This window comes from Sclerotinia sclerotiorum, genomic scaffold, assembly GCF_000146945.2.
Source record: "Sclerotinia sclerotiorum 1980 UF-70 scaffold_1 genomic scaffold, whole genome shotgun sequence".
Lineage (NCBI taxonomy): Eukaryota > Fungi > Ascomycota > Leotiomycetes > Helotiales > Sclerotiniaceae > Sclerotinia > Sclerotinia sclerotiorum.
This window is the reverse complement of record NW_001820835.1, coordinates 2,122,251-2,147,649: the sequence shown is the minus strand read 5'-3', so window position 1 is coordinate 2,147,649 and position 25,399 is coordinate 2,122,251. Positions and strand designations below refer to the sequence as shown.

The window sequence follows — 25,399 nt, the reverse complement described above, 5'->3', positions numbered from 1 at the left end:
CAAAAAGCGAAGAAGAAATAGGAAGAAAGGGAGAGAAAAGTTGGGAATCTGAAGTTTGAGAAATGGATCGATTGTACTTGTGAGGATCCGTGGTGTAGGGTGTAGGAGGAAGGTTTTGGAGATTAAGGGGATCGAGGTGCTGAAGAGTAGGCTTTTTGTTACCGGGGTGTTACGAGGTTTGCCGTCTAGATCACGTGGAAGTGCTCTAGGCTCTCGAGGTGGTTTATAACTAGGCATCAGGCAGGGACTTAAATAATGACAATAATGATATACAATTTGTAACTAATAGTAGAGTATACTAAATGATTGATCTTGAGCACGAAGCTCTATACAAAGGAAATCCATCTTGATTATATAGACCTTCATGCCTATGGCTAGTCAGGACCGCGCAGCGGTCCATAACGTGACTTAATCACGTTACCTTGGTTTAGTCATGTGACGCAGCGTAGAAGATAGCCGTCGTAACAAGATTTTTCTTTGTATAGAGCTTCGTGCTCAAGATCAATCATTTAGTATACTCTACTATTAGTTACGAATTGCATTTCATTATTGTCATTACTTAAGTCCCTGCTTGACGCCTAGTTATAAACCACCTCGAGAGCCTAGAGCACTTCCACGTGATCTAGACGGCAAACCTCGTAACAAATCTCAAATCTAACAAAAATAAAAATAAAAATAAAAGACAAAGATTAAATAATTTAAATAACAAAAAGAAAATTAAAATCTAAAACTTAAACTCAAATCTTTAATTTATATTCATTTATAAACATGAGATTTTATTTTCTATATTTATATTAATATAAAATATTAAAGTGAATGGTTCCTGCGTAACACGTGCACAGGGCACTAGTCCTATTAGGACTAGTGTCACACTCAAGAATACTGGGTAAAGTATCTTGTATTAGAAAATACTAAGCTAAGGAGAAAAGAAGAAGGAAAACAAGAGTAGAGAGTTTTCCTATGATTAAATACAAACGGGGCATGCCACGTGACCCGGAGGTGTGAGGCGTCACAACTAGATTGAGAAGCTCTCTGTAAGAGAGCTTCGCACTTCTGTAGAACAAGAAGAGAGATTAACCTACTAGACCAATATTACCTCAGTTCTGCCCTATCAGCTTCCCACTATTCCCTGTGTGAGGTCATTCCTTTTAACATAAAATAATATAAAACAACAATCATATAACGTGGTTTATCAGCGAGTCGCCACTATCAGCGAGTCGCCACTTTTTCACTTATTCAACCACTTTAAACTTATTTTAATCAACAATTATTGAATCAATTGATTTAAACTATTAAGAATCTAATAATCTAGGGTCTATTATATTATTAGAACAAGTTCTTGAATTGTGACCAGTCTTTCCATATTTACTACAGCATCGATTAGTAGATGATTCCCCATTGGAATTTCCCCTATTTTGATGCTCGTCGCGTCGAATCTGAATATCCACCTTTTGTTGTGATATTATATCTATAGCTTCCTGACCAGTAAGTACTCCTCCTTGACGTAATTGAGTTTTTTTAACGTGTCGACGTTTGCTTAATGCCTCATTTGCCTTCCGAAACATACGAATCTCTACACTTAAGAGTGTATTCTCATGAGCTAGTCGTTCTGTACCCTTAGCTAATGCAACTACAGTTTCGAATATAGGTGTAGGAGAGCTTGATTGATGTCGAGCAATTCGAGATTTCACTAAAATTGATTGTAAAAGAGCTTCAGTTGGATTGTGAGGTGTTTGAGAGACCCAAGAGTTGGCAGATTCCAAAAGGATCGATGGAGGGGTAGGTGTGCGAATTCGAATATCTAATTTCGAAAGCACAGCTTGAGGATCAAATGGTATTAGTCCTGCTCCTCGAAAGCCAGCTTTCATATTCTGAATTGTAATCGATTGTTAATATACAGCTTTGAAAGCTATAAAGAATTCAATCTTAGAAATATGATTGATATATGCCTTGATAAACTCATCAACTTGACAACTATATGAACGTTTGAGTACGCTAAAACATCCAACATCAAGTGGTTGAGTTAAATGACTTGAATGCGATGGTAACTTTACATATATAATGTTATTTGACTTGCAATATGATTGGAAAGGTATCGATTCATGACTTTCATACCTATCCAATACTAACATTCGATATTTGCCCTTTCTTCGTTGACTAGTATATTTATCGAAGTGCTTTAATCATTCTAAACCTGTCTCATTATTCGTCCATCTATTAGAAGTAGGTTTAATAGCCCAATCTGCAGGAAAATCACTCTCTGTATACCAATTAGAAAGGTGATATTGTCCTTGTACCATTAAAAATGATGGTATAGTTTCACCCTCTCCATTACCACATATAATCGCTGTAGCCCATTCTCGATTGCCTGATTGTATTGCCTTGCTTCTGCCACTTCGTTCAGCATTAGTTACAATCATTCCAAGGCATATTATACCCATCATAAAGCCTGTTTCGTCGAAATTGTAGAAATCGCAATCCTGAATCCCATATTTCGCCTACATATTCGATACCAATCGAAACCACTCTTCAATAAGCTCTGGATCTTCGCAAAGAGCTCTTTGAAAGTTATAGACACGATTAAAACGTATCTTTAATTCTGAATATTGTTTTACAAAGCGATGAGCCCAGAGCTTTCCAACCTTCTTTGCACCTTGTGTTTCGAGCATATAATTCGCCATATCTTCCACACTATTTAATTTAGGGGCAAATCCTCTATCATCCATATCAATAATGTATTGAATAAGCACCTCCTCTTCTAATTCAGTCAAATTATGACTTTTTGGTCGATTTTCAGCTATATTACTACGATCTTGAATTCTGTCGAATAATGTAGATCGAGGCACACTATAGTAATTAGCAGCCTTTCGAATCGTCAATCTTTTGTTCAATTCGATAGTCTCAATGGCCAGGACTATTCGTGCTTCTTTTGAATGAATTTCCATTAATAACTATTGAATAAACGCGTATTGAAGTGAGAGAGTAAAGGATATTGAAAAAGTGTCCGACCCACTGATATGTCCGACCCACTGATAAACCACGTTACATAACATAACATAACATAATATAATATAATATAACATAACAATAAAAACCCCAACAATAAAACTTCTCTAATCCCCTCCAATCCTTTTCAAACCATCATTTATCAAATCATCTTACCAAATAATTAGAAAAAAGGATCCCATCTATATAATATATATATATATATATATATATATTATATTAATCTTATAATCAATATCCAGCTGTGACGGAAATCCCTGCTTTCCTCCCACCTTTATTATATAAGAAACCTCAGGTACATTAACCATGTCCACACATGATACGATTACTCGAGATTAGTATGCGATTTAGGTGACCTGAGGATCAGATCCGGACAAGTACTAGGTATCAATGGTTATCGGTAAAGTAAGATCATTGGAGGAATAAATATGACTTCTTTTTGCCTAGCTATTGCGGCTAGGCCATTCATTTGTGTATATATAGAGTAGCTATCCCCATCTACAGGTGCTCTTCACCTGTAGATTCTAAGTTAAATACAATTGCTGGTCTATAAACACCCTTTTGGTCACACCAGCAAACAAACTCAAAAATAACCTAAAAATAGTAAAGAACTAAACACTCCACTCCACCTCGTAGAAAACACAGCACAATGTCTTTTGAGGATTTTTGTGCCAAATAATTAATCAATTATCCTATCTATCTATTTCTCATATTAAATGAAATATGATACAGAATATGATTTACCACTGTACTGTACTGTACTGTACTGTACTGTACTGCACTGCACTGCACTGCACTGCACTGCGCTGCGCTGCGCTGCGCAGCGTAATGAAATCCCGACTGAATCTGCCTTGTCTGCCTTGTCCGTCTACCTCGAACTTGCTCCAGCTTTACTGGGATTTTTTTTTTTTTTTTTTTTTTTTTTTTTTGGAAAGGTGGAGTAAGGGTATATGTATGTGATGAGATTTATTGGATTGGATTAGATTTCAAGAATTGAATGAATTGGATTGAATAAAGAAATAAGAAAAGACAAATCTCGAGTAGAAATTCATTGAGGCTTTGCATGTATGCTTCGTGTACCATGCACCACCCACCATCTATGATTGGTACTAACGAAAAACAACACGATATCATATAAGACCCGAATCTATTTATAAAAGGAACTCCTCATGCTTGTGGGGAAAAGATGGATGGATGTGTGATGGGATGGATGTATTGGTATTGTTTAGCTATGGGGTATATAGGGCATTACGTATGTATTCTAGAGAATATGTATATGATGAGTTTGAGGTTGAGGCTAGATCATTGTATCTATAGGCTGTGCTTTATTCATTAGTATAGTAAGTATAGTACTACTTACTATAGATACTAAGTAAATGGGGCATGGGTATATATTATAAATGAAGTAACTGACTGATAATAAATAGCTAGACATTGAAAGATTCGACTCGACTCGATTCGAAGAGCAAGTAAGTATAAACAGATACCAGGAGAACCAGCCTAGGAACTTCTCATAGGATGGAGAACTAACTCCATTAAGCGGGTCATGAAAATATTTGTGGGGATATCGATATCGAAGTCTAGGAGGAATGCGTAAGGATGCGTGCCATTGCGTGGGTTAAAACCCAGTTCAAGGGGTTGAGGAACAAAATTGATGGGCTAGATGGATACCCCATAGGGCTCTTCTTCATTAATTTCAGACGAGATTTCGTTTGGTGTTTGTTTGACGTGAAACATGTAATGGGGGAAGCGTTAGGAAGGAAGCAGATACTCTGTAAAAATGTACTAATAGTATACCTAGGTAGGTATCAAGAATGAACTAGTAGATACCTAGTTATGTAGAGATGATTGATTTGAATAACTTATCCAATAATCCTCGAGTACCTAGGTAAGTAACCAACCTTATTCCTTATAAAAATCAGAGTTTTAGCCTTTACAACTCTATAAAGTGGTTGAAATTTAGATTGATATGCAGATGCAGATAGATAGATGCTGAGATGATTAAGGAGATTAGAAAAAAAATGTTAAATAAGCTTTGATAATAAATAATTAACGAAGATCGGAATTTAATGTCTGGGATTATTGGTGTTGATGTACTCCGTATGTACTGTAGAATATGTATAGAGTTTATATTGACTATAAAATCATGAGATTATTATACTTGGAATATTAGTACTATTCAATTATTCATAAAGACTATAAGATAGTGAATTTATGGAGTCAACTCACTCTAGAAAGTCTAGATGAATTTATGGTTTGATGTTGACTTTTGTCATGATTCAAGACCTCAATCGAACTGGACTGGACCAGAAGAAGTGGAAGAAGTGGAAGGAGTGGAAGAGGTGGATAAAGTGGACGGGTCTCGAGCTAGTTTTGCATTTTTGTATTTTTGCATTTGTGAAATGATAGTGAAACAATCTAGAGGATTTCTGTAAGTTGTATTGTGGTGTGGTGTAGTATGCATTTTTCGGAATTTTGTCTTGATGGTGATCACGTGTTTGTATTGATTCGGGGAGATTCAGATTGAGGTTGTTACCGTTGTTAGGCTTTTATGAGCCTAGTTTATAAGGCAACAATAATTATCTATATGGTCCGTAGGTCCGAGAACCTAGCTTTAACAAGAGTAGCCCTCAATGAATATAAGACCTTCGACATGAACCTTTTTACACCGTATTGTTACTCCGTAGTATTGGCTAGCAGACTAGGTGGCGAATGTTGAGGTTATACCCGATAGTTTGACGTAAATGACAGTGTAGAAGGAATTTCAAATCTCATCTCACCTCACCTCACCAAACCTCAAGACTTATACTCTGTATCATGGCTTTCGTGATCTCGATTTCGGGGCCGAAGTTCAAAGACTCGCAGTTGATCTAGAACTCCTCTACCATTTCATCAATTCATCAACGCATAAACTTTGACGCATTGAATTTTCGTGATATATGTTTATTTCCATTTTACGGTTATTGACTCATCCGCATAGGAATGAAAAGGTATCATACATCCGTTAATAGTAGGCGCAGGCGCAAGGGAATAACCTGACTTGCCACGCGTTTGTCAGCGTAATGAAAGCCTTTATCGTGATGTGAGTGGCTTTCCTTTGATTATGCGAGGGGTGGCTTGGAACTTTGGAACTTGGGAACTGCTTTTCTTGCATTGGTGTGTTTCGGGGGGCTGTGCAAAAGGAAAAGGATGTGATGGGTTATATACCTAGCATTTTGAAGTTTGTACACCTTATTTACAAGTCAGGGCGGATAAACTGCGGAGTTTATGGTCGGATAATGGATGATGATGATGATGGATCATGAATGATGTGATTTGATGGGTTGGCTTGAGGCTTTATGTATGGTGAAAGGCAAGTGCCGATGGGCGGTAAGTAATTCATTAGGTGTATCGTGGGAACGAGGTTTTGAAGGGTTAGAATACGAAGATCGTATTTTATAAATAGTAAAGAATGGAGATGTTGTCGAACATGATGATCAAAGGTTAAGTGACGTCAAAGTATATCTTCAAAGAGTACTGTGGTAGTAATGACTGGGAAGTATCAATGGGTGGGACTAGATGATACATGTACAATATGCTTAGAATGTGGAGTGAGTGACAGGCACGAGTAGGCAAAGGGGGGATTCCACTTCTTTTCCTTATCAAGATCTTAATATCAACTATTCAAATTAAATCAACACGGATTTACTTGTATATCATTGTGTATTTACACCTCATTCTTCTATACATTGTGCAACAAACGAAGAGTCGTCAGATAATAAGTACAAATTCTGTCTATACAAACGATACGATATTAGGTATTTCTTGAATATATATATATAACCATTAACACGATAAAGACATGAAATGCATTCTACCTTACCTTCCATGTGGCATTCGGCTCAACAGGCCATTCATTCACTTCATAAATCATCAATAAATCAAGATATACCATACAATTTCTACTCTACTTATTACCGTTGAACTACTTACTCACTGGCATATCCAAATCCTCCAAATTGAGTTACATTCAGTAAAATAGCCGATACTCCGATCTTGTTGGGTTCATTCCCTTATTCTCTTATTTTTCCAACCAAACAAATCAATTTCTTTCATTTATGAACGCGCGTCGTCTTTTGGAATTCCCGCTGATCAAAGCCACCCCTCGCAGATTATTTGGCTCTTCCCCGAAAAGGATAATGGGTACCTGATACGCAGGTAGAGTAGAGAGAGATATTCAAGAAAAAGATCAAGGCTACACTTTTTCCGCTTCAACTTGTCGATTTAACACATTTTATTAACACATTATTTTAACACGATACACCACACTATACACTACACCACACTATACACTACATCACACTATACCACGCTATACCACACTTTACTTCACTTAACTTCACTTCCCTAGCTTCACTCCAACACACTACTCCGTTCCTAAACTTAAACGCCTAACGGATTAACGCTACTCTACCGGAAAGGATATGTTAGCCCCTTCTAGTGTTTAGAATTAACCATCCCTTCCATCTTTCATCAATTTAACCACTTCGACACAATCTCTAAACATCTTCTTGAATTTATTCGCTTTATTCATTTATTATTCATTCATCAACAAGAAGTAGGAAGGACGAAAGAAGAAAAAGAAGGAAATAAATCAAAAGAATCGCAAAAGATCAACATCATCAACAACAACAACAAATCAGTCGTTCAATCAATCGCATTAACAATCCATCATCAATAACACCAAAAACAAATCAATTGTTCAATCACATAACAATTCATCAGCAACTACCCTCACCGTCCATCGCAATCATGAAAGCCGAATCAATTTCATCAACACCTCAAGTTGGTTGTTTAGATCCTCTCGAATTAATCGATTATACCGAATATGAAACTGTATCATATCACTCACCATCTCTCTCACCATCTTCATCAAAATCACAATTTGTACCGACATCTGTAAGATCATCCGTAGTATCTACACCGACCACATTACCTTCATCAGATCAACCAACTCTTTCCGGTCCAAGTCATCAATACGATCTTTATAGACAACAAACGGGTATTCCACAAGGTGCCATCGCAAATACTTTGGCAGTTAATGAAAACAATGGTCATATCAATCGATATAACTTTCAAGATACATCATACTTTTCCGCCATGAGTCCAAGTGAGGAATTTGTGGATTTTGGATCTGCCCCATCTCGAACACCATTTCATCCATCCGATGTTGAAATGGATCAAGATCCAGCCTTTTTTTATCCAGAACAAAATTTTGTTGACCCAAGCAATATTGGATCTCAAAATTTACCAGTTGGTAATGTCCTACCAGCACAATCAAGTCATGTCGGTCGTCTTTGGCCTGGTATGCATCAACAACAAGCCGCTCTTGCGAAGGCTCAAGCACAACAAAAGCAACAACAAGCTATTATCGCACAACAACGACAAAATGCTATGGCTGCCAATGGTCAACAAAGACAGCCTCAACAACCACGTTCCAGAGCACACACTGGTACCGATCCTATTGTTGAAGAAAAGATCTCTCAACTTCTTAAATCAATGAGACAGGGTAGTGTCGCTACTGATGGTGATGAGGGAAATTCCCAAAACCTTACACATGTTCATCGTATGCGGAAGGAAGAAGAAGATATGGATGAAGATGAAAGATTATTGGCCAGCGAGGAAGGAAAGAAACTCAGTAGCAAGGAAAGACGACAACTTCGAAATAAAGTATCAGCTCGTGCATTCAGATCAAGAAGAAAGGGTAAGCATATTATGAGGGTTGAATTGGATAGAATGCTAATATTTGATAGAATACATCAGTCAACTCGAAGGAGAAATTGCTGTCAAGGTTAATGAGAATATGGATTTGAAATCTCAAAATAGAGCATTGATGGAAGAAAATACTCGTCTATCAGATCTTACAAGAATGCTTCTTTCCTCACCTGCATTCTCCGGTTTCCTCGATACTTTATCCTCAAACCCAGCTGCGCAACAAGCACCACCTCCACCTCAACAAGCTCCTATTCAACATGAACAACCAATACAAGTTAGAAAGGATGTTAATCCATATGCTGCTCAACAACAAATTCAACAACAGCAACATATTGGTATGGTTATGATTCCAGAACAAGCTATGGATTTTGCTATGCTTGATATTAATGCCGATGGATTTGGTTATCAACCACAAGTTTACTCTGTTCTCTCTCTACCAGAACTCATCATCGATTCATCAATTCTCTCAGGAAAGTCATCAGATCTCATCACTCCATTAGAATCTGATGACGTAAAAGTAGAACTCCCAATTGTGGAAAGGAAATTAGTTCATGAACTTGCACCATCAGCTGTAGTTGAGGAAACTATCGATGAAGAATTCGATGCGGATCCAGCATTTGCTCTTTTCGCTGATGATACTACTTCTTCAACTCCATCACCAACGACTCACTCGAACTTCGATTTCGATTTCTCGACTCTGAACCTTAACAAACCTTCTCATTTCGAATTAATCATTCATGATATCGAAAACGAAAAATTAATCTCTTCTAATGCTTTTGATAGAGCTTCTAAGTTGTGCAATAATTTGGATTCGTTGATGGAGAGGTTAGAAGCAATGTTTTTGTAAAGATATTGAAGGAGATGTAGATGTTGATGTTAGTGGGAGATAGGAGATGGGAGGTGGGTTAAAGGAGGAAAAGCTTGTATTTGTTGCTGCGGTTTAGCGTTTCTTTTCTTTTTCTCTTTTCGGTTTTTAAAGTTGTCAAATTCTTACTATTTACTTACTTATATCTATCTATCTTCTCTGTTTTGTGATTTCTTTATATGTACAGAGTATTTTTTTTTTTTTTTTTTTTTTTTTTTGCTTTTTGGTTGGCTGGCTGTTTTGTTTTCTCTGGGTCAAGGGCATGGGGGTTATCTGGATTCGTTGTTGTTGCTTTTTATTTGGAGGGACTGGGATGAATCGAATTGAATTGAATTGGATAGATAGGTAGATAGTTAGATGAAGTTTGGGTATGATGTGTGTGTGTGTGTGAGAGATGGGTGGGAATGGGAATGGGAATGGATATAGGAATAGAAATTTGAATATGAATATGAATTGGATGTTGCTTTACTTGTTGCTTGTAGGTTGTTGCTTGTGGCTTGTAGGTTATAGGTGAAATATATATATATATGCTTTTATATCAGTTTTGAGATGAACGTGGATGGGGATGAGGGTGTGATTGGGATGTGAATGGGGATGTGGATGGGAATATGGATGGATAGATATTTTGATGTTGACTTTGCCTTAATCTTCCTTGATTAAATTAGATTGAGTCAAGTCAGTTGAATTGGATGGATGGATTGGATTAACAATAGCAAAAGAATAGTGATAAGGGTGGTGATTTAGAAATCAGGTCAAATAAGATCAGATCCAATCAGATAACAATAAGATTTAATATTCAATCAAGATAAATAAAATAAAGTAACAAAATAAAAAAGTTGTTGAAACTGAGTTGTTTGGAAGTAGTAGTATTATTAGATGTAGGTTAAACTAAGGATCTAAGTTACAGTAATGGTAGAATTGAAGATATTCCCAATTATGGTCCGTGCACCATAATGGTCATATGACCTCAATTCTAGGCCCATAATGACCTTAATTTCAACAAAAGTAGATATTAAGATTTTATAATTTTATAATTTTAAATCATAAATTAGATTTATATAAATAAATAATAAATAATAAATAATAAATAATAAATAATAAATAATAAATAATAAATAATAAATAATAAATAATAAATAATAAATAATAAATAATAAATAATAAATAATAAATAATAAATAATAAATAATAAATAATAAATAATAAATAATAAATAATAAATAATAAATAATAAATAATAAATCTTAAATTAATCTCTCAGACTCTTTGTGTTACGAGGTTTGCCGTCTAGATCACGTGGATGTTACGACGGCTATCATCAAGCGCCGCGTCACATGACTAACTTAGGGTACGTGACCTTAAGTCACGTTACGGACCGCTGAGGAGCGCTGGCAGTCCTGACTAGCCATAGGCACAAAGGTCTATATAATCAAGATGGATTCCCTTTATATAGAGCTTCGTGCTCAAGATCAATCATTTAGTATACTCTACTATTAGTTACGAATTGCATTACTGTTATTACTTTAAGTCCCTGCTTGACGCCTAGTTATAAACCACCTCGAGAGCCTAGAGCACTTCCACGCGATCTAGACGGCAAACCTCGTAACAGTAGGAGAGCTTCGCACTTCCGTAGAACTTAGATAATGAGTGATTCATATACAAGACCAATATAGCCTCAGTTCTGCCCTATCAGCTTCCCACTATTCCCTGTGTAAGGTCATTCCTTTTAATATAATCTAATAATCTAATAATCTTTTTTGATATTTTATTCGAGTCTAGTTATTCTATATGACATAATATGATCTATAACAATCACAGTTATTATTCTATAAACAACTGGACAATCACGTCTTGTTCATTATCCCATACGTATATAATCAAACAGGAAAACTCATTCCTGATCTTGATCTTAATACTGAATCTTGATATCGAATATTGAACTAATAGCTCTACATACCAATCTCTTACATCATCATCACAACGAGCTTGTACAATACTCCTTACAATCCAATAAAGATAGAAAGCATGCACACACTTTCTACTATCAGCCCCTACTCAGGAATCGTTCTCTTCTTCCTCCCTTTCTGAGCCCTCTCACACAACTTTGGTTTTTCCCCTTTAGTCTCCCATCCCTTTTCCCTCTGTACGCGTCCAATCTTTGGATATTTCCCACTATTTTCAAAGAACCCTATATTCACCAATCACAAATTAGCGTAATCCATATATCCCCTCCAGAAACCCCCTCCAAAAACCAAAAAAAGATCCATTTGAAAACCCCCCAAAATCACTCACCAACCCAATGACCCAACGCCTCCGCAACACTCTTCCTCGCATCCCTCAATTCCCTCTCCCTCAACTTCTTAAACTCCCCCTTCCCAATCTTCCTCACAATCTCGCTATCAACCTCCTCATCATCAAGCGGAAGGAACATTTCCTCCACCCCCCGCATATCCGGCGTACGATCCTCTTGAAAACAATTCGTAACAAATGCTCGACTGGCATCTACTCCTGCGAAAAATTGATAACTACCTCCTGGTCCATAATGTCTACGTCCAGCGGAAACATCGTAGATAGTGCCATTGAGAGCGAGATAGATGGGAAGTGAGGGGTTTGTGCCGTCGTATTGAACGAGGTCGGCGTCGGTTAGGGAGGGGGGTCCATTCTGAGGTTGGAGTTAGTGGTGGTGTTTAAATGTGCGTCATTTTTTCATATTCTCCTCCTGAACTCGCACCGCCTCACAACTAGCAAAACAAAATTGAAGAAATTCCAAAGCCAAACCTAAGTGTAAAAAGAAGAAAGTACAAACCAATAAGGCTCTTAAAACCTCCCCCCTAGTCCACATAGGTCTCTTCATGCCCCAAAAATAACTATTCCTCGTAACCACATAACTCAACCCACAACTAGCTATGAATATAAAAACAATTGATCTTAATAAATCTACTAATGAAAAAGGAGCTGCATCTTCATCTGCTGCTAATTTATTAAGAGATTTCTTTGTTTTCTTTTCCGCAGATGAAGTAGAAGAGGGAGAGGTTATGTTTGTGTTCGTTTTGGTGAGAGGTTCATCAGAGAGGATGTCTGCAGATATTTCTTTTCTGCGTTCTCGAAGTGTGTTTATATCTGTCATTTTGAATAGCAGTCCAAGATCTGTGTTGGATGGTACTGTATAGTATTGTATTGGAAAGAAGAGAATGGAAGGGATAGAAGGGAAGGAAAAAGATTGATATGTGGCAGCTTCGTTGAAGGTAAATCGATATGGGGAAGTTACGGGCCTGTAACTTAGCCTCGGTCGTGCATGGCAAATGGGGTCATCGTCATGGGAACTTTTATTTACATTTAGGCTTGGGGTAGACGGGAAGAGGAGTTTCGAGGCTTTGAGCGGGGAAAACGGGTTTATGATCTTCAATTAGTTTTTCATGCAACGCCAAATTGTCGTAATGGTGGCTGAGATTGTCTTAAACTTGGCATAGGAACCTTTCCCATCGCACTCGTATTCGCACTCGCATTATTTCTGGATTTGATCTCTTATGTTGCGCTGCTCATATTAGTCCACAATTCCACAATAACAGCTCTAAATCACATCTGCAAAATGTATCAAGGTCCCATCAATTTGGTATCAAGAAGCAAAGGCTGAATTCGATATGCTACACCTGCCTGCCTTTCCTAACAAGCCCGAGGAAAAGTCATAATAAAAAACCCATCCGGATATCTCATGCCAAACGTCCACGTACAATCCATAATCGTAATGTAGTCGACTATCTCGAAGACGAGGTCATGACCATCGTGTATTGCCTTGATCGTTTTGAAGTTTTCGGATTATTGATTTCTTTACTCGTCGGCTTGGATAGCACGGGCTGTTGTGAAAAAATAGTTAGCTTTGTGATCTCCCCAAGAACAGTTTCATGATGAATTTCGCTATTTATTATTCCAATGGATGAAGATGAGTTGAAATTCTTGCGAATTGCCGATAAGAGGGTAATGTCGAAATTTGAAAACGTACTGTAGATATCACCGGCGTGGTGCTTGACGACAATCTTAATCTGTCCCTTCTCCTCCAATTCCTTCAAACATCTTCTGGCCAAAGATCCGTTGATCTTTAATCTATCGACCAAAACAGCGACGGTGACGAGACGGTAGGATTGAACATCTTTGGCGAGTCTGTCGGAAGTGGCCTTATCGAGGATGACGGCGTGTTGGGCCTTGTCCTTGACTATATTAAGTTTTCATCAGTTCCCATTTTCCCTTGATCGAAATTCCATTTTAGAAAATATGCGCACCCTTTCCCTTGGACCACTTCTTCTTTTGCTTCTTTGCGCCGGTGTTTGCTGGAGCCATTTTGTCGGTTTGATGTTGTCGTGAAGAAAATGGATGGTAATCTCAAAATCAATTCAATAGAGGTGGATTGATTTTTGAATTTAGGGCTTGTGTGTGCCGAGCGAAAAAAAGCGCTAATTTTGACGTAGATATCACGTGATATTGAAATATCAGAGTTGGGCTAACATCTTAAGCTTTTACATCTCAACATCTCAACATCTTTAAATAAGGAGTAGGAAGAAGAGAGAGAAACTAACTCGTTGTATTGAATGTTGAACAATGATTCATTTCAGAGTGTCACATCTGATCAGCTTACGTTCAGGCAGCTATCCTACTAGCCTTTGGAAATACATGAATGTTTAACTACATACTAAATAGGTATCTCCAATCCAAATAATCTGCCTCCACGGCAGTGGCCCTCGGAGAGCCAGCGGAGCGTCACACCTTTACAGTATCAATATATGAATGATTTATAATGGACCATGCCAAACACATCCTCTAGCTATGTTTTACTCACACTGACTCAAAAAGTCCAGGTAGTTTAAGCAAGGGCTATTATAATAATATCTAGGTATTGTAATCTATTTATATTCATTTAATATCCTAGACTCTATGCATGCTTACCTCCAATCTCTCATGCTGAGGATACCTTATATGCCAAATACCTTTTTGCTCCACTGGCCCATGTCTTCAAAGAGCCCCTTTTCGCAAATGCAAACGTATACCTATATTGATGCTATGGTGGCCGATGCTCCGTTAAAGGTAATCCTCAATCGTAAACACCTCTTTACCGCTTTAATCTATAAGTTCATCTCGTCCACTTTCAATATCCATGTTTCCATCCGACATTTGCATACTGGATCTTCGACTCCCTTGATCCGTCCCTGCGGTAAGAGATATAACTGCATCCAACCAACTTTGTGAACCAGTCCTAAGAACTAAATATGGGTTGATATCCTGACTGAAATACTTTTCCTTTCTGGTCGTACTTCTCGCCCCTCCTTCAAGGGCTGACATAGCTGCCCGAGTTGTTCTCATTCTTTTGGTTTTTGGTGCCTTTGTACTTCCGCCTTGACTAAGTAGATTGCTGAGACGAACTCGATCCTTCTGTAGGCGTGCATCATAAGATACTATGGATCTCACGTACGGGGCAACATCAAGTATGATGAGATTCATGGTTCGATCAAAGCACGAAGCTTCAAGATTTCCGGTGGACCAAACGTGTGTCTTCTCAGCCTCTGAAATAGGATCAAATGCTAAGCTCAAATCGCGGCGAGTTATGGCATTACTATCAGGACATGACCGAGACCGGATGAGGTTTTGAACTTGCTTCTCAGTAGCCCCATCAAATTCTCGATGAATTTCCCAACCATGTTCGACATGTTGACGAATTTGTAGGACCTCCCTAGCTCGAGACTTCATCCATAAAGATATATTGATACTTGTCTCGTCATAAATAGCTTGTGGTGATACATCAAGTAATTGATTCGCCAGAGTATAATCTTCTCTCGCCTTGCTAGACAATTTTGGGTGGCTAGCATCAATGATAACCTATTTTTATTAGCAATAAATAGAAGTGGTGTTAATAGGGGACTCACCTGGTTATCTGCACCAAAGCTAAAATGTGAGAGACAATCTGTAGCACTCATAGCTTCGGTGAAGTCGTCGTACATAATCAAAGTAGCTCGTTCAGTGGCCCGATCATTGACGGAATCTTTGATCTTTTTCGCCCAAGTGCTGATATCTAGGTTTCGCTGCCAATCCCCAGCATCAATACCCCAACCATTCCAAGATTCATGTAAAGTTTCTTCTTCGATATCGATGTAAGGACGTTGACTCTCGAGAGCATCTTGTGAGAGCCAGCCCATCCCGGTGTGGTAAGTATCCTCGCTAACAACGCGGTACTTATCACCATGCTCATCGAGATCGCATCCTAAAGGTAAACGGGGGTAAAACCACTCCATCCCAGCTTTACGATCTCCAACTGCAAATTGGCACCAGAACTCCAGCTCTGTCAGAGAACCACGGAGGTCTGATGCTCGACTCTCATATAAAGCCTTCACTGCCTCGCGGCGAATGGCATGACCTTCATTGGCAGCTACGAGTAGCATGTAATCCACGGCGAGATCGGTAGGCACCGCATTAAAGCGTATGATTGCGTGCAAAGATAGAGCAGCGATTGGCACCGCGGTTTCATCATTACAAGTCATGATAATTGGTCGTTTGCTTTGGGCAATTAGAAGCATAACTGTTTGCCAAAATCCTCTGTCCTCCTCATATAGAACATCAATTTCTTCCAGCAATATTAAGGATTGTTTTTGTTGCTTTGTTAACCCCTTTGGTGCTATTGTGCTCTTGCTGATTTCCGGTTGGGCTGCACTTGGTTCCACGTCCTTGTCTGCAGGTTTTGGTTTGATTGGCACCTTGGACGTAAAAAATGAATTCATGGTGCCCTGACGACCGCTCTTTAAGTCCTCAGCCACGGCATTCGACAAACGTTCTTCATCATCATTTACATTGGTGGGTATTTTGTCGACTTTGGATCTTTGGACTAAATGATTCCTAGTCATATCTCCAACTTTGTCCATAACCTCTTTCCCACTTCTTTTAGAGTTGGGATTGATTTCAAAAACTTCGAACCCGAGTTCTTTTGCAACAGCAAATACTGTGGCAGACTTACCACATCCATGTGGCCCACTCATAACGACCGCATTGGCAAGGCGTTTGGAATCCTTGGAGCTTTTTGCAATCAAATCACAAGCTCGCACGACTGTCTTCTTGCCCAGACCTGAACCTCCTAACAAGTCCCCATCTTCTGGCTCCGTTATTTCATCCATCTCGTTATCTTCCTCGCCACTTGAAACTACAAAACCGTCCAGCTTTTTTGATTTTCGCTTCCTCTTTCCAGGAAGCTCCCCTTTCGATGATGTGGATTTTTTTGTGACCTTATTTTCAGCAGAACCTGATTCTACTGATATTACTGTCAATTTCTGCAACCATTCTTTCAAAATAAAAGCCTCTGGTCCAGTTTGTAAGACTTCCTCCGCGCTATTAGGTGCATACTTCTGCGTCCAGGATTGATTCTCACATTCAGCCTTATCAAATGCTGATAATGAAGTGACGATTGAGTTGTAAACATTTATAAGAGCAGGGTGGACATTTGAACGTTTTGTGTCCCGCTGTTGAATCTCGTCATCACTCGACTCCTCATGCACAACTCGCTGCAGCTTGGAGGCAAGTTCTCTTCGGACCCTTCGTTGGAGATCCGGGCCTGATTCGATGTGTTTCGATGGTACACGAAGACAAGGAGAAATTGGAGCAAAATCATCAATATGAAGGTCTTGGATGCTATTGAATGTTTCCTCAATTCGTAATTCCGCTGTAAAAGTATTGATTATATCTTCATTCTTAACGATCTCAACTGCTTGATATTTCGCTCCTTTCTTGCCGCTGCGGGATTCCCCATCCAACGTGCTAGTAGAGGAAGTGTTTACATCTTCCTCGTCTCTTTCCCTTTCACCGCGTACATGTACCATTCCAGACCATGGCCAAGCTGACTCAATGGCACCAGGAAATTTTGGGGTTTTGGGAGCTGCCCCGAAGCCTCCAAATATCGATGGGGCCTGGTTTACTTCATTTGACCGTGGTCGGCCAAAAGTGGATAGTATTTTTGACGGTGATGGTGGTCTACCTAAGGAAGATCTTCCATGTTCCGCTTGCTGTGCCTTCGACGGTTCCTGTACTTTTTCTTGCACAGGTGCTTTCTTTTTTGCAGTTTTCCACCATGGAACAACATCTACTCCGTTTCCTTTCCTAGATGTGACCTCTTTTATATTTTTCACGTCCGTCAGAATTGTTTCAGTGCTCGAAGTGGAGATTTTAATGCCTTTGAGAATATCCTCTATCTTAGCTCCAACTTCGGAGGCTGAAGTTTGCCCACCGCCATAGCCAATGACAACGATCTTTGAATTTGGCTCTTCGTCAGCAGTGGATTTCTTGGCCCTCCCTTTCTTCTTTGGGGGGAAATTTTTCTTGGGCGGTGACCCTATGGTACCAGTCTTCGGGTTGAATTGTAGAACTTTTTTAGGCCTAAGAGTGTCATCAATTGTCCTTTTTGTGGAATCGTCTGCAGATGATTCCAAGCTCGACTTGGCTTCTTCGAACGCTTTGACTCCAGACGCAGGCTCCTCAACCGAGACATTTTCAGGTGGTGATGAGACTCTGATGTTGAATGATAGGCCATTGGATGAAAATGCTTCGTTCGTGGGCACTTCTGCTTCTTTTGACTCGGAGGTGGTAGCTTGTTTGCGCTTCGAGGTTCGTAGTTGTTTCGATGCCTCTGTCGGCGTAGTGGTCGTAGTGGCTGTGGACGGTCCTTCTGTCTCCACTTTCGTTGTAGTTTCAGCTTCCGGAGAGGTAGTCTTTCGACGTTTCCTCCTACCATTATTAGGATCAACCTCTAATAAATCTGCTTGTTCCCCATTTGTAATTTCGGATGAGTGTGAAGCCCCATTGTGCTGTGTTGTGTCGTTTCCCGCAATCGATGACTTTACATTCCGCACACTTTTCCTTTGCCCTCTTTTCGGCGCCTTGTCAGTCTCTGGTTCGTTTTGAATTTGAATCGGCTCTGAGATTTGATCAGTTTTGACTCTTTCGGTGCCATGATTTAAAACTCGCAATGAGTTCGCAGAAAAAAACATACTCAATGGCTTCTGGAAGAAAGGATGTACAGTCTTTCCCTGTCCCTCCTCTTGAAGAGGGTTCATGACTTTTGAGACAAGGACCGCCATTCGCATGCGACAAAGTTTAAAATGGTTAAACGCGAACCTAACGCGTTTTTCAAGACTCTAAATCTCGAATAATCATTTCAAAACGAAAGAAGGACAATCATAAACTTGATAAGAAGTTGGAGGATAGGATTAGAATATATAAAAAAAAGTTCTCATTATAGAAAAAAAGGAATCCAGAGTAAAAAGCAATCTGTGGTGAATTTCAGGTATCAGATGTTGAAGTCGTGAACCGCGTTCTGATGAATTACACTTTAACTATTTTCATAAATAGCTTAGTGCTCATAAACCTGGTCATGAAATTTATGCAAGGCAGAATTAATTCACCGCTTAGAGAAATTTCAAAATTTTGGCTCTTTTACTTTGCGCAAATCTTCAATCCAGTGTCAATACGTTGGATATTTTGTGCTATAATTCCAATTGTCAAGATGTCGTCCAGAATATCTCTACAGCAGCCATATGTGGTCGCCACCTTACCGCGATCGAAACAGGCGCAATATGTGGTTGGAGAAGTTTATGGCGGTTCACCTGGATCAAAAAAAAGAAAGAGGTCAGAATTGGCTGTTGGAATTCATGGAGAAGGTGTGAACTTATACGAAGTAAGATATCATGCATAGATCTCTTACATATCGTCAAATACTAATGGCTCCTTAGGTATCGTCTTCAAAACTGCTTACTTCTTACGCTCTACCTCCTGATACTTCTTTTTCTTGTCCGCCATACTCCTACAGGTCGAAAAATTCAAAAATCAAAACCGAGCGAAGAACTTATGTTTCGACATCTGGCTCCGAGGATCAAGTCACACTGTTCCATGATACTACCGAAGGGACTAGCACAACTCAATCGACAACAGTCACGCACAAGATTAGTCAATCGAAAGCGCCCGTGGTGCATTTGGGTGCTCTAGCCTCCTCGGGATCAAATACGGCCAAAAAGTCGGATATATTGATTGTGAAGAAGGACGGCGAGATCCAATGCTTAGATGGCGAGAGCCTTCTATTACTATGGTCTTCGCCTGCCACTGCTCTCGGCCGAGCTTCATCAATGTCAATGACCAACATCGAGGTAGAATATGCGCACATCACAAATGCTTACTCCGCTGGTCAAGGAATCTTGAAGGGTCGCCAAGATGTTTTTTCGTTCTTTCCACAGGAGATAACAGAGGATGGCTTCAATCCAGACATAATAATTGTGATCACGAAGTCAGATGTGGAGGAAGCTGGAGAGAGCGTGAGAACATTACATATTGTAACATTACCAAGAAAGGCGACTACACATTTGAATGGCAAAATACATTCAGTCGAATCTCTTTTGGACGCACCTCTACCAATTCATAAGGCTCCCAAGAAGAAAGGAACGGCCGGGAGAGCTTCGTTCGGCATCAACGTCTCTGCCGGTATTTTGCAAATACTCGAAGCTGAAGTGTTGACCACATTGGATTTACATGACGCATTGCCGAAGATCCAATCTGAGATCAATACTCCTGGTACAGGATCATTTCTCCGCCTTTCAAGTACTTCCATTATTATGTCGACTCAACAGGCTATTAGCATTCTCAACCCAAAATATGAGTCTGTATTGGCTACGATCAAGTTGGATGACGAAACTAACAAAGAATCACTTAAGCGGAAGCGAGACTCTGATGATAAGCAGAGGCCACGATTAGATATTCCTGCTCAATTCATATCCTACTATCCTAAGCTTGGAACAGCTCTGGCTATCTCAGACAATGAACTCATTGCCATTCAGGTTGATTATCAACCTGGTCAAGGATCGAAATCTCGAGCTTTTGGACTTTTGATTGACTCGCTTGGCTGTTCGGATCCACAAGTTGTACGCTCCAAACCAGGAAAGGAGCCATCCCATGGAAAATGGCTTTTCGTGGATCATTATCTTCCAGGGTCGATGGGCATCAAAGAGGACACATGGATAAACGTGACGAGGGAACCTGAGAGATGTGTCAAAAATGGAGATACTTCAGGGTTCGAAAAGTCTTTGGGAAATAAGTTCGATCAGGAATGGAGTACCGATTCATCCGAAAATCCTGCAGATAAAGTTGCGAAAATAGAACCCTCCGAAGTCGATCGCAGATGGGTATTATACGCACTTAGTAAGATTTTCAACTGGTCTCAGAATCTTGAAGGAGTTTTTGAGCTTTCTATTGTCTTCTATCCTCCGAGACTTTTCAGGTGGTTGCTTCAAACAGGAAACATGACGATTCTCAACATTGAATCTGCATTAAGACAGGAAATACGGGCCTCAACTTCCGGTCCAATACCGGCTGGTCAGCTTGTCAATGCTATGGTGAAGCTGGATAGGGAAATGGAGTTGTTGCTTCAGCTCGTTTCCTCAAACTTACTTGGAGCGGCTGAACTTCTTCATGCGATTCGAAAGATAATGGAAACCATGGATTTGTTTGAAAGCGAAGATTCCTCAAGTCCAAAGCAAGCATTGTTGACAAATGGAGAGGATGTAACTCTGGAAAATGGCAATGCTGAAGAGGAAGTACAAAGGCTTGAAGCCGAGGCCGAAGATGATCTACAACTTGCCGAATTCCAGTTAGGAGAAGGTTCTGGTGTCAGAGGTGAAGCGTTGAATGTGGCACTTTCAAAACTCTATACATGCCCAGATAACAGCATTACGGAAGCTCTACAAACAACCTTTACAAGTCAAGAGACGGTTTCACTAATCTATATTTTAAGAGTTGAATTGGCTAAAGGTGGATGGACTGGTCGATACCTTGATATCTTGGAATTAGATGACGACGAAGTGGAGGCTCCTGATAACTCTATCATACTCATTTCCAGCCTACTCAACAATTGCGTCGATGCTCTCGCTGCTGGTGGGTGGTTAACCGGAAATGCTAGACTGATCAATGGTGATCAATCCGAATCTGAAGCATTTATTGCGACGTTAAAGATGGAAGTTAGTGCCGCCTTAGAGGGTATTGAGACGGCCATTTACTTGAAGGGCCTGACATCTGAAATGGTTCGTTATGGAGATTCCGTGCTTAAGGGCCTGGGACATGAAGATACCGGACGCATAGCCAAAACAATATTGACACTTCCTTCTGGAGAGAAAGATGTCTCAATATTACCAATTGGTCTAAAAGCAGAGAAACAAATTTCACGCCTTCGTGTCGGAGCTGGAGGGGAAATTCAGAAGAGAAGCAAGAGAGATATTGGTCGACTGTTGAGCAAAAAGGTCGGGAAATATACCCGAGAGAGAATTGTTTTGTGATAAGGTTTACTATTTAATAATTGGTCGGGAGGAATACAAAAATCAAAGTTCATGTTCGTATTTTTCGGAGTTGCCCACTAGCCACTCTCCACATGTCCCGTAAGAGAGAACGTGTCACATAACTTGTTCAACGTCATTTAGCGATCCTATAACAATCTCCTAATGATCGCCCTTGGTTTCTCCCTGCATACTGAGACACAGGCTTATACTCGGTAGGTATGTCGACACGGGCTTCCGCATCGTTGACTGCGCCACTAAGCAGTTCATCATATACGATTTCTGTGGAAAAGTTGTCTAATTCGGGTTTACGGGCACTAGGCAGCCCTGTTCATATCCAAGGATTCTCCATATTTTCTTTAACATTTATCAGCCGTTCTTCTGATTCGTTCGATTTTGTCTATTGTTTTCACCTGCAACGTCACAATTGCATTGGATCCATACTGTGTACTCTAAATCTCTACCTATTTGTGCCGCTCAGCCTCTATTTGCCCTTAACTAGTTTGTTCTATTGTACTTCTACGGGTCTTCTTGAAACTTCTTAATTTTCTTAATTTTCATGTTTTAAGTGAATTTTTAATTTTATTTGAGAGCAGGTCGACCGAACCTCTTTTACATTCATTAACTCAACATTTGGGCCTCATCGTGGGGGGCTACTGCGGGGTAACATATCAAAGTGGTCACGTTGGAGAACCAAAATCCACTTCACTGCAGCAGACATACAGCACATCGCATATTTTCATCGCTACGTTTACATCTCATGATGACTTTATAGTCAACGTCTTTATCTTCATTTCGAAATCTAATAAATTCATACATTAAACCTCCACGATGAGTTTTGGTGAATCTCCCTCAGATATCATAATTGTGGTAGCTTTTTGCCGCGAATTATACCGAAAATGTCGAGCAGCAGGTGGTGAATATGACGAAACAAGTCGAGAAGTTCGTGGTTTGTATACCGTTTTTAAACATTTAAAATCAGAAGTCAAAGATGGGAATTCTCCACTCAGTAGGAACTGGAGTATATGGGTAAGACAATTGGCGCCAATTGTTTCGGATTGCAGTTTTACCCTGAAGCAGCTTAATGGATTGTTGTTGGAATATGGAAGATTATTCGAGGGGAGTGGGGTTGAAAATGGTAGTAGTAAGACGTCGTGGGATAAAAAGAGGTTTGGAAGTAATGAAATGGATCGGTTGGGAGCGATTAGAGTGAAGTTGATATCGCATAAAACGAGTTTGACATTATTCCTGGATTCCATACAATTACAAGAAAAAGGGAAGAAGAAAATGGGTTCAAATGAACAGGGGGAACAGCTAGATATCATTTTGGACATGGTAGATCATATTGCAGCGAAGATGAGCCATAGAGGTGGGACTTTTATGACCAGTCATGAGGATGGTGATGAGCAAATTTGGAAACAGTTCAGGAGGAGACTGATTTCGGAGGGATTTTCTCGTGATGTTTTGCAAAAACACAAGGTATTTGGATATTCTAATTGTGATAGAACAATGACTTTTCTACTAACAATAACCAGGATGCCCTAAGAGCATATATACGGCAAATGGAGCACGATGGCCTACTTGCCGGAAAACCACCTACACCTCAAATCCCCAGTCCAGTGAGCCCCCATCCTGAACGTTGGATTAATTTAACACGTTCCGAATCATCTCATGCACAGCCAGTTTCTTTCAATTCTATTGGTAATGATGACCGGGGGACGAGAGAAATGAAACAGCGAGAGGAAAATGTGAAACTCCCAACATCAATAAAATTGGAAAGATTAAAGCCAGAGCCTCATTTGGATTCATGGTTCGAAGGACAATCGGAGCGACAACCTACTTCTATTCGTCGTCAATTATCTCCACGCTTAACTCACAGAACCTCAGCCGCACAACTTACAAAGCCAGAATGGCAATTGGATACATGCGGCTCAGAATCTGACACGTCATCTATACATCGACATCAGACGAAATCTCCACCCAATATAATTCAAACAAGTGACCTGTCCCTCTCTCCCGTCCTCGCAACCCCACAACTTCTTCCTCCACCATCTCCATCAACTCATCACTCACAGTCTCACCCCAACGAAGCAACACGATCTATGGCTCCTAGACCAAACCGAAGCTCCGACAGGGCAACATCAAAACGCACACGTCGCGTACGATTTGATCTTTCAGAAAGTCAACCATCACCTAAAATGAATACACCTGTCAATGAAACTAGTCCGAGACATGATTCCACAACACCTGTGGCGACACTTGGCTCTGATTCATATGGAAATGAGATTTCGCCTGGTGTGATATGGACAAAGGTTAAGAGATATTTTATATCGCCTGAAGTTTTGAATCAAGATGGAAGACGATATGTAGTGTAAGTTACCGCTCATATCTGCTATTTCCATAATCATAAATTAAACGGGCATTGACAAAATATCATAGTCGTCCAGACTTTGTGGCAATATATGGTGCTCTTACCAAAGAAGAACTTCAAAACTATGCTTCCCGCTCCTATGCCTTGAGAGAAGAACGCTGGCGTAAACATCATCAAGCAGCAATGGGTCCTAAAGAAGCATCTTCAAAGGAGAAGCTTCCGGGAGCGAGACGAAGAAGAAACTCATCATCCTCTGAGAGTTCATCCGGTGAAAATAGTACCTCGGCCTCAGACTCAGACTCAGACTCAGGCTGGAATTCAGACTCAGAGTCAGAGTCAGATTCGAACTCCAACTCCGAATCCGATTCCAACTCCGACTCAAATTCAGACTCGGACTCGGATGATGATAGCCACAAAAAGAAGGGAAAAGGTAAAGAGGAAAAAGGAAGCAATGTGAAGAATAGAGAAGACCGACGTGAAAGAGGAGAAAGAGGAGATGGAGATGCCAGAGCAGAACGACGAGAGTGCGTAGAAAGAAATGATCGCGATCGCGAACCCTCTTATACCTTCTTTCCTACCTCCGCACCATACCCTTCTCCCCGCTCTCCTACCCCAGCACCATACCAGTCTTCTCCACGAAATGAAGCCCAACCTTTCTCGACCTCGCCAAACACATATCAGTCTTCTCCCCGCGCTCCTACCACGGCACCACACCAGTCTTCTCCACGAAATGAAGCCCAACCTTTCTCTCCTGCCTCCGCACCATACCCTTCTCCCCGCTCTCCTACCCCAGCACCATACCAGTCTTCTCCACGAAATGAAGCCCAACCTTTCTCGACCTTGCCAAACACTTATCCGTCTTCTGCTCGAGATCAATCCCAGCCTTTCTCAACCTTGCCAAACACATATCAATCTTCTCCACGAAATGAGCCTCAACCTTTCTCAACCTTGCCAAACACATACCAATCTTCTCCACGCTCTCCTACCCCGGCACCATACCCGTCTTCTCCACGAAATGAGCCTCAGCGCTTTCTCAAAATTACCAAACACAATCCCAATCGACAC

General features: G+C 40.2%; 9 protein-coding genes across 9 annotated transcripts; 4 read left to right on the top strand and 5 right to left on the bottom strand.

Moving 5' to 3' along the window:
- Nucleotides 1-1,292: 1,292 nt before the first annotated feature.
- Nucleotides 1,293-1,868, bottom strand: SS1G_00832 (hypothetical protein; the record flags this gene model as incomplete). Its single annotated transcript, XM_001598693.1, has 1 exon — nucleotides 1,293-1,868. The coding sequence occupies one exon, from the start codon at nucleotides 1,866-1,868 to the stop codon at nucleotides 1,293-1,295; it is 576 nt and encodes a 191-aa protein (XP_001598743.1).
- Nucleotides 1,869-2,183: 315 nt separating this feature from the next.
- SS1G_00831 (hypothetical protein) lies at nucleotides 2,184-2,726 on the bottom strand (the record flags this gene model as incomplete). The annotated part of the gene is made up of 2 exons (XM_001598692.1): nucleotides 2,184-2,388; nucleotides 2,503-2,726. The coding sequence occupies 2 exons, from the start codon at nucleotides 2,724-2,726 to the stop codon at nucleotides 2,184-2,186; spliced, it is 429 nt and encodes a 142-aa protein (XP_001598742.1).
- Nucleotides 2,727-4,192: 1,466 nt separating this feature from the next.
- On the top strand, nucleotides 4,193-4,840 carry SS1G_00830 (predicted protein; the record flags this gene model as incomplete). Its single annotated transcript, XM_001598691.1, has 3 exons — nucleotides 4,193-4,258; nucleotides 4,434-4,475; nucleotides 4,808-4,840. 3 exons carry the CDS (start codon nucleotides 4,193-4,195, stop codon nucleotides 4,838-4,840), a joined length of 141 nt encoding a protein of 46 aa, XP_001598741.1.
- A 2,957-nt stretch (nucleotides 4,841-7,797) lies between these two features.
- On the top strand, nucleotides 7,798-9,607 carry SS1G_00829 (hypothetical protein; the record flags this gene model as incomplete). The annotated part of the gene is made up of 2 exons (XM_001598690.1): nucleotides 7,798-8,749; nucleotides 8,799-9,607. The coding sequence occupies 2 exons, from the start codon at nucleotides 7,798-7,800 to the stop codon at nucleotides 9,605-9,607; spliced, it is 1,761 nt and encodes a 586-aa protein (XP_001598740.1).
- A 2,069-nt stretch (nucleotides 9,608-11,676) lies between these two features.
- On the bottom strand, nucleotides 11,677-12,752 carry SS1G_00828 (hypothetical protein; the record flags this gene model as incomplete). The annotated part of the gene is made up of 3 exons (XM_001598689.1): nucleotides 11,677-11,813; nucleotides 11,918-12,287; nucleotides 12,432-12,752. 3 exons carry the CDS (start codon nucleotides 12,750-12,752, stop codon nucleotides 11,677-11,679), a joined length of 828 nt encoding a protein of 275 aa, XP_001598739.1.
- A 701-nt stretch (nucleotides 12,753-13,453) lies between these two features.
- SS1G_00827 (40S ribosomal protein S25) lies at nucleotides 13,454-13,960 on the bottom strand (the record flags this gene model as incomplete). The annotated part of the gene is made up of 3 exons (XM_001598688.1): nucleotides 13,454-13,479; nucleotides 13,626-13,835; nucleotides 13,903-13,960. The coding sequence occupies 3 exons, from the start codon at nucleotides 13,958-13,960 to the stop codon at nucleotides 13,454-13,456; spliced, it is 294 nt and encodes a 97-aa protein (XP_001598738.1).
- Nucleotides 13,961-14,734: 774 nt separating this feature from the next.
- SS1G_00826 (hypothetical protein) lies at nucleotides 14,735-18,705 on the bottom strand (the record flags this gene model as incomplete). Its single annotated transcript, XM_001598687.1, has 3 exons — nucleotides 14,735-15,490; nucleotides 15,538-18,566; nucleotides 18,642-18,705. 3 exons carry the CDS (start codon nucleotides 18,703-18,705, stop codon nucleotides 14,735-14,737), a joined length of 3,849 nt encoding a protein of 1,282 aa, XP_001598737.1.
- A 449-nt stretch (nucleotides 18,706-19,154) lies between these two features.
- SS1G_00825 (hypothetical protein) lies at nucleotides 19,155-21,966 on the top strand (the record flags this gene model as incomplete). The annotated part of the gene is made up of 2 exons (XM_001598686.1): nucleotides 19,155-19,325; nucleotides 19,381-21,966. The coding sequence occupies 2 exons, from the start codon at nucleotides 19,155-19,157 to the stop codon at nucleotides 21,964-21,966; spliced, it is 2,757 nt and encodes a 918-aa protein (XP_001598736.1).
- Nucleotides 21,967-22,794: 828 nt separating this feature from the next.
- Nucleotides 22,795-25,263, top strand: SS1G_00824 (hypothetical protein; the record flags this gene model as incomplete). The annotated part of the gene is made up of 4 exons (XM_001598685.1): nucleotides 22,795-22,992; nucleotides 23,499-24,334; nucleotides 24,403-24,858; nucleotides 25,206-25,263. The coding sequence occupies 4 exons, from the start codon at nucleotides 22,795-22,797 to the stop codon at nucleotides 25,261-25,263; spliced, it is 1,548 nt and encodes a 515-aa protein (XP_001598735.1).
- Between the last annotated feature and the right edge of the window lie 136 nt (nucleotides 25,264-25,399).